The sequence below is a fragment of the Scaptodrosophila lebanonensis genome, unplaced genomic scaffold (genome assembly GCF_003285725.1).
Source record: "Scaptodrosophila lebanonensis strain 11010-0011.00,11010-0021.00 unplaced genomic scaffold, SlebRS2 tig00001423-arrow-arrow-pilon, whole genome shotgun sequence".
NCBI lineage: Eukaryota > Metazoa > Arthropoda > Insecta > Diptera > Drosophilidae > Scaptodrosophila > Scaptodrosophila lebanonensis.
The window spans coordinates 1,347,474-1,356,119 of record NW_022060748.1 but is presented as its reverse complement, the minus strand read 5'-3'; the positions used below and the strand labels follow the sequence as shown (position 1 = coordinate 1,356,119).

At 38.8% G+C, this 8,646-nt stretch overlaps 2 protein-coding genes across 2 annotated transcripts; one reads left to right on the top strand and one right to left on the bottom strand.

Annotated features, from left to right (window-relative positions):
* Window positions 1–4,336: 4,336 nt before the first annotated feature.
* Window positions 4,337–4,747, bottom strand: LOC115633463 (histone H3-like). The gene has a single exon (XM_030530918.1). The coding sequence runs from the start codon at window positions 4,745–4,747 to the stop codon at window positions 4,337–4,339; it is 411 nt and encodes a 136-aa protein (XP_030386778.1).
* Window positions 4,748–5,025: 278 nt separating this feature from the next.
* Window positions 5,026–5,337, top strand: LOC115633462 (histone H4-like). Its single transcript, XM_030530917.1, has one exon. The coding sequence runs from the start codon at window positions 5,026–5,028 to the stop codon at window positions 5,335–5,337; it is 312 nt and encodes a 103-aa protein (XP_030386777.1).
* The last annotated feature ends 3,309 nt before the right edge of the window (window positions 5,338–8,646 follow it).

Genomic DNA, 8,646 nt, shown 5'->3' with positions numbered 1-8,646 from the left:
GAAAAATATAACAATATACAAGAATTTATTTAAGTAAAAAATTTATTAAATAAATAACAAATTTTACATTTATTTGGGAAAATCATATTTTATTTATTTGTTTGAATACCAGTAACAACCATTATTTATTTATTTATTTAAATCAACAAGTAGTTCTGTCGATTTATTCCAAAACAATATATATGTATTAACATATTATATATATATTAAGATTAAAATTAAAAATACAAATATGATTAATATAATTACTGATAGTTGTCTACTTTCTGCTATCAAATCCTTGAAGTCTTCATACTCTCCTGGAGCAGACAACATTCCTAGTTGTGTACTCAAGGAATGTTCTAGTTCTCTTTTACAACCATTGCTTAAACTTTTTAATCTGTCGCTTAGTTCTTCAATCTTTCCAGCTATTTGGAGAGAATCTTTTATAATTCCTTTATATAAAAAGGGTGGTAAGTCTGATATTTCGAATTACAGAGGTATTGCAAAGTTGTCCGCTATACCAAAATTATTTGAAAAAATAGTTTGCGGCACTTTGCAGCATCTCTGCAAATCTGTCATATCTCCTGCTCAACATGGTTTTATTAAGAGACGGTCTACTACGACCAATTTGCTGGAATTTACTTCTTTGGTAAATGAGGCATTTATTCTAAAAATGCAGACTGATGTCGTTTACACTGACTTCAGTAAAGCATTTGACTCTGTTAACCATGACCTTCTGCTCTTTAAGCTTAGCCGCATAGGATTTCCTGCCGATTTGTTGCGTTGGATTTCGTCCTATTTAAAAAACAGGACCCAACGAATTTTGAAGTTCAATTTGGAATCAAAAAGAACCCCAAGGTCTTCAACAGTCGATATACGTTGCAATGGCACATTGTCAATCGTATACGTAACTAAATGAGGCAAAGTTCGGTGAAATGTCATGAACTTACACTTAGCGCAATTGAGGTACAAGTGGTTAGCTAAGCACCACGATTGCATGCAGTTCAGATCATCCTGCAGGCGATGAGAATGAGTATGGTCTTTATAAGTCAGAATAAGTTTCACATCATCAGCATACATAAAAATATGAGAGTGTGACAAGGTAGAGGGGAGGTCATTAATAAATAATGTAAAAAGTAAGGGGCCAAGATGGCTACCTTGAGGCACACCTGATGATGCAAACACGGGCTTAGAAATGTGCGACCTAAGCAAGATCCGTTGGGTCCTATTTTTTAGATAAGACGAAATCCAACTCAAAAAAGCGGAGGGAAATCCTATACGACTTAGCTTAAAGAGCAGAAGATCATGGTTCACAGAGTCAAATACTTTACTGAAGTCAGTGTAGACGACATCAGTCTGCATTTTTAAAATAAATGCTTCATTTACCAAGGAAGTAAATTCCAGCAAATTGGCCGTAGTAGACCGTCTCCTCATGAATCCATGTTGAGCTGGAGATATGACAGATTTACAGAGGTGCTGCAAAGTGCTGCAAACTATTTTTTCAAATAATTTTGGTATGGCAGACAACTTTGCAATTCCTCTGTAGTTTGAAATATCAGACTTACCACCCTTTTTATAAAGAGGAATAATAAAAGATTCTCTCCAAATAGTTGGAAAGATTGAGGAACCAAGTGACAGATTAAAAAGTTTAAGTAATGGTTGTAAAAGGGAACTAGAACACTCCTTGAGAACACAACTAGGAATGTTGTCTGCTCCAGGAGAGTATGAAGATTTTAAGGATTTGATAGCAGAGAGTAGACAGCTATCAGAAATTATGGGAGCGTAAATAGTGTGGGAAGATGAAATGCTATAAGGATAAGAGGTATTACTAATAGAGACAGAGGAATATGTTGATTGGAAGAAGTTGGCAAACAAGTCAGCAGCTTCAGAATCGTTGCTGGCTTTTTTGTCACCAAGGAAAAATGACGAAGGAAGGGAAGCAGATTTACGTTTAGAGTTAACGAACTTATAGAATTGTTTAGGGTCCTGTGCAAATTGTATCTTGCATCGGGCAAGGTAATTATTATAACATTGTGAATTAAGGAGAGCAAAATTGGATTTCGCTAAAGAGTATTTATAGAAGTCAATAGATAGGCCCGACTGCTTATACTTTTTAAAGCATCTAGATTTAACATTTTTTAAGTTTGAAAGTCTTGGTGAAAACCAAGGAGGTTTTGATGACGCAGATGAAATGACACTTTTTGGGATGCAGACATCAAAAAGAGCATTAATAGTGTCATAGAAAAACTTTACGGCTATGTTGATGTCAACAGCACTATACAAATAGGACCAATTAGTTGCTGCAATGAGTTCGTTTAGCAAAGAAAAATTTCCTTTGCGAAAGCACAAACTAGTATTTTTGGGAATAAGTGCTGGAGTAGAGCTAGGGTTTGAAATTGAGAGGGAAATTTGCAAAGTAGGGTGGTAAGAATCTTCAGGCAGTATAAGGGGAGAAGACCTACAGATAACTTTACTAGCAGGGTCGGTGACAAAGACGAGATCAAGCGTTCTGCTTAAGTGATTAGGTATAGAATTAATTTGGAACAATGAAAGGTCAAAAAAACAGTCTAAACAGGCATGCTCTGCCGAGGGTACCAAATAATTAGACTGATTGAAGAATGACCATTCAATGTTAGGCAAATTAAAATCACCTACCACAACGAACGCGTCACTGTCACGTAGGAGATTAGAGATTCCTTTTATACAGGTTATATGTTCCATATAGACCTGTATATCAGAAGAGGGAGGTATATAAGAACAAGAGATGTATAGTGCAAAAGACGGAAAAGATACTCTTACAGCAACAAATTCAACATCATTAGGTACATTTACATCAATTATTTCTGACCGATAGGAGGAATTGACTGCAATCAGTACGCCTCCGCCACATCGAGCCGGACGATCTCATCGAAAGATACAAAAATTATTTGATAAAATTTCGTTATCAGAAATCGTGGGATTTAACCACGTCTCTGAGAACGCAATAATATCAGATTCAAACGAAAAACTACTAAGAAATAAACTACTGAGCTTGGACACAATACCCCTAACATTCTGATATAGAATGTTTAACGAAAGTGGACGACCTCCTAGTTTTTTGAAGTCGAGCTTGAGGTTGGCTGCAAAGGTTGGCCAGCAGACTGTAAGTTGACCGGCAAAGAGCGAGATCGTTTTTTCTGCCTAAACTCATGTACAATCATTTGTGGCGGCCAAAATTTTGGGTCACAAATAGTTGTAAATGATTCAGGCGGTACACTTATTTTGAACGAGGCTATTTCTCGGGGCTCGGAAAAGAACTTAGAAATAGATACAGCAGCTGTCAACTTACTTGCGATATAGGCAGCGATAGCCTCACAAGAAGTATCAGGGGACAACCGAGACACGAAAACTTGCTTTCTAGGAGCTACCACTGTAAGAGACGGGGGCAGAGGAAGGGCTGGGACTGCCGCACATTCTACAGCTCCTGAAGAAACTATAGGAGGTGGTGCCGACGTTTTAGAAGAAGCCCTTGTTCTTACAGGTTTAGATATATTAGGCACAGGAGGAACTACCAACGGGGCCAACATAACATGAGCCGGCGAAGGCAGAGGGGAAATTTCAAATAAATTTCCAGGCGAAGTAGACAATGAAATTGCCGGCGACACATCTACATTTAATAGCGAGGGAATCGGAGAAGCTATCTGAGCCGAGCTAGGTGGCACCTCTAAGAATTGAGGTTCAAGCCTACGCTTGGGAGGAGATTCGAACTTATATTTACTAAGCAAGTCGGTCCCTGTGTCAAACTCACTTGAGAGTTGCTTAGTAATTCTATGCAAGCTCAAAAATTTATTTCTCACATTGTCATACATACGATAGAAATGAAATTGTATGTCTATGCAAACAGGGCATGACCATTTCAAGCCACCACAAAATTTTTTAGGCGAGTAAATTTTATCAAGGTCACGACCACTTAGTCCAGCACACTTAATATGCATAAAATTCTCGCACAACCAACAACTTACAAATCGTTGTTGTTCGACGATTGTTTATTTATTTGTTTGTATATAACGTGTGTTAAGTATTCTTTTTTTCTTTCTTTTAATTGAGAAAATGATAATCGCAATAGCATGATTTAATTTACTTGATGAATGAAAAATACATATACAAGTATATGACTTCATATTTATATATTTGCATTGTTATGTGAAATGCCAGGCATTTGTGTAAATAATGGAATAAATGTAAATAATCATAATATAAAACGAAAAATGCTGTATACCAAGCAATAGTTAATCTCTTTGTTAGCTATTTGTGGTCCTGAAAAGGACCGATTATTGATTTTATAATTTGGAAAATGAAGCGCTGAAATTTCAACTTATGCACGTTCACCACGAATACGTCTGGCCAATTGAATGTCCTTGGGCATGATTGTAACACGCTTGGCATGAATTGCGCACAAATTTGTATCTTCAAAAAGACCAACCAGATAGGTTTCGCTAGCTTCCTGTAATGCCATTACCGCTGAACTTTGGAATCGCAAATCAGTTTTAAAGTCCTGAGCTATCTCACGAACCAATCGCTGGAATGGCAGTTTGCGAATCAATAGCTCAGTGCTTTTCTGGTAGCGGCGGATCTCACGAAGTGCAACTGTACCGGGGCGATAACGATGTGGCTTTTTTACACCACCGGTGGCTGGTGCACTTTTACGAGCAGCTTTGGTAGCCAGCTGCTTGCGAGGCGCTTTGCCACCGGTCGTTTTTCGGGCAGTTTGCTTGGTGCGAGCCATTATACAAGTATTTATTCCGTACTAATCTACTACACTGTATACACTGTCACTGATGAAAACACAATATTCGTATTGCTTGCTTTGCGCCTTCTTTATATAGAAATTTGGCCGCACAATGCGATTGGTGGTTGTTTGAACGAGATGTGCGAAAGAGAGATAGGAAGATTATCCGACTCGCTCGTGTTTTCGTGTTATTTTTGTATAAATACGAGCGTATGTGGCCGCAACAGCGTTAGTTTCGTTGCGAATTTTGTGCAGTTAAAGTAAATTAGTGAAAAATGACTGGTCGTGGTAAAGGTGGCAAAGGCTTGGGCAAGGGTGGCGCAAAACGTCATCGCAAAGTATTGCGTGATAACATTCAGGGTATCACAAAGCCAGCTATCCGTCGTTTGGCTCGACGTGGCGCTGTGAAACGCATCTCTGGCTTAATTTATGAAGAGACCCGTGGTGTGCTCAAGGTGTTTTTGGAGAATGTTATTCGTGATGCTGTCACCTATACGGAACATGCCAAAAGGAAAACAGTCACAGCTATGGATGTTGTATATGCATTAAAAAGACAAGGCCGCACCCTATACGGTTTCGGTGGTTAAGAAGTTACATTTGCCCAAATGTGCAAATAAAGAAAACAATCGGTCCTTTTCAGGACCACAACATATATTTTTAAAAGAGAAAAATATTCAAATCATACTTTTATTTTACAAAAAGCTGTACAATCGATACTCTTCATTTATATTTTCATAATATATTGAACCTTTTCAGGACCACAACATATTTTTTTAAAAGAGAAAAATATTCAACTCATACTTTTATTTTACATACGCATATTTAAAAAAAAAACATATTGTACAGCTTACATTCCATCAATTTATATTTTCATAATTTAGGAGTAAAATATGGCAAAAGTTGGCAGTGTTAAAAATTCGAGTATAAATACTTGCACTCAAGTAATTATTATACCAAATTCAAAAGGGATAAAAAATACTTTCGAATTAAAAATATATAATACGCATTATATACATACAAGTAGTATGTTCTACGGTTCATGACATGGTGCCCGACCAAATGCTAAGCCTTCATATTTATACTTTTTTAAAATTCACGTTGTATGATGATGAATTAAAATCTCTTCTAAATTAAATTGGTCGTCCTGAAAAGAACGATTGGTTTTATTACAGTATTGTTTTTATTTATTAAAGGTTGCCGCCAATTTAAGCCTTCTTTTCGGTCTTTTTAGGTAAAAGCACCGCCTGGATGTTAGGTAGAACACCACCCTGAGCAATGGTTACGCCCGAGAGGAGCTTGTTTAACTCCTCGTCATTACGAATAGCCAGTTGCAGGTGACGTGGAATTATGCGTGTCTTTTTATAACATTTATTTTAAATACAATTTACATGGCACCCCTTTACTGTGATAAAAAACAAAATCTATTATAATGGGCGGCGCACATATATATTTATGTGCCAGAAATAAAACTATTTTGGCCAATATTTATAAACAAACTATTTTTACAAAACCAACCAATCGTACTAAATCATATAGTTCACCTATATGATATAGCCATTGTGACATGGTAAAGAAGAAGCTTTAATGCAGTTTTTATTGCTTGAAACCGACTGAAACAAAACAATTTATAGACACCCATTTTTATGAGAATCGTGAAGGGGGACCGTATTCAATGAGTCCGGGTAGCTATTTTCAATGCATCCCATGGCGTGACTCGCCTCAAGAGGATATTCAAGTCTTGCGACTTGATACGGTACAAAGCCTGCGTCGTTTCTCTCCGTTCGCACTATGCATCAGCTGGCTGAGGGTGATCATGAGCTATTTCCTATTGCCTCAGATATCTTGCGCCCTGATTTCTATGTAGATGATTTAATCACTGGTGGTGCTTCTACAAACGGAGTCATAGAAATTATGAGACAAGCCACAGGGCTGCTTGCCAAGGCTAATTTCAAGCTAAGGAAGTGGTGCTCCAGCAATACTGATGTTCTTAAACAAGTTCCGCAAGAGGACAAGGAAACTCTAGTCAAGTTTGATGATGGCAGTAACATTATAAAAACTCTAGGACTGTCGTGGGATCCTGCAACGGATTTTTTCATGTTCACCTTTTTGCCAACATCTGGTTGTATTTGCAAGCGTACTGTGTTGTCGAATATTGCCAGATTTTATGATCCGTTTGGTCTTATTGGGCCAGTAATAGCAAAGACTAAAATATTCCTGCAGGCGCTTTGGAAAGAAAAGATCGATTGGGATGAAAGCCTTTCAGCATCTTTGACTACAACTTGGTATAATCTTATTGCAGATTTTGAGAGCACAAAGCATCTGAAATTTCCAAGCCTTGCACTTTCTCCTGGTGGTTCAATTGAAGTGCATGGCTTTAATGATGCCAGCATAGTTGCCTATAGCGCTTGTATCTACATCATTTCGACAACGCAAGGCCAATCTCGTGCGGAGCTGCTATGTTCCAGATCTCGTGTATCACCATTCAAATCGTTGACCATGCCACGACTAGAGTTGTGCGGACACAACTCATAAACGAAATATCTCGCATGGAGTTATTCGACTGCAAATTCTATTGTTGGTCTCATTCTGCAGTAGCGCTATCTTGGGTACGTAGCGAGTCATCGAGGTTTCAAATTTTGGTTTCAAATCGCATCGCAACTATTCAAGAGTTGACCGCTGGCATGGAATGGTGATATATTCCAACCGATTTGAATCCGGCGGACATACTTTCACATGGAGCATTACTCAGAAAATTAGATCAGTCGAACTTATGGCTCCATGGTCCCGCATTTCTGACGAAAGGCAAATCCTCGTGGCCAGAATCCTGCAATTCCGTCTCGTCGCTGCCTGAGCAGCGCTCCAAAGATGTTGTAAACACCACACTGTGCGAAGACATTGCAACACATTTGGAAAACTGCAGCGCGTTTTTGGATATATACACAAGTTCCTACATCGTGTTCGAATTCCTTGGCTATCTGTGGACTGCATCCGTCATGGAACACTGCTGTTAATGGGCTAATGCGGCGTAGTCAGCAAATGCACCATTTGTTGAATGACTGACCAGCCAAAGGATCGAGTTGATCCTTCGCATACTTTGATGGTCTATCATGGAACACTGCTGTTAATGCGCTAATGCAGCGTAGTCAGCAAATGCACTATTTGTTTTGCCTTGTGGAGCATATTATGGCTGACCAGCCAAAGGATCGAGTTGATTCTTCGCATACTTTTATGGTCACTGGTGTAGATTTTTGCGGACTGTTTTTCTACAAAAGCGAGTTCCGTAATAAGGCACCAATAAAATGCTATATTTGCATTTTCATTTGCGTCGCCACCAAAGCTGTGCATTTGGAGTTGGTGAAAGATTTAACAACCAGAGCTGACAACGCTTCTTTGGCGCACGGAATGAGATGGCTGAGCTGAAGCGTCTTTTTGAATCCAGCGAGCACCTGCGTGCTGTGCAAGAATTATGCCTTGCTGACGGCATTGATTGGCGTTTCATTCCGCTACGCTCATCTCACTTCGGTGGTCTATGGGATGCGGTGGTGAAAACTGCCAAGCATCATTTTTACAGATCTGTCTACCATCGTCCGGACCATCGCTGCTCGAATTTGATGAGCTGCGCACAATCATTAATTCTCGCCCTGTTGGAGCACCATGTATAGTTTCTAAGTCTCTCTGTTCCGCTCTCTATCGCGCCCTTTACTGCGCTCTCTTTGTGCATTACCTTTTTTATGCCGGCCCGCTGACTTGTAGCGGCAGCAGGCAAAATCACTTCTTAAATACTTCTCGCACGCTCAACATCGTTATTGCACAATTACCAAGCCATTAAAAGCCATTTTAATAATCAAAGAACACCGCGTCTCATTTAATAAATAGTTAAATCTTGTTATCGTTTC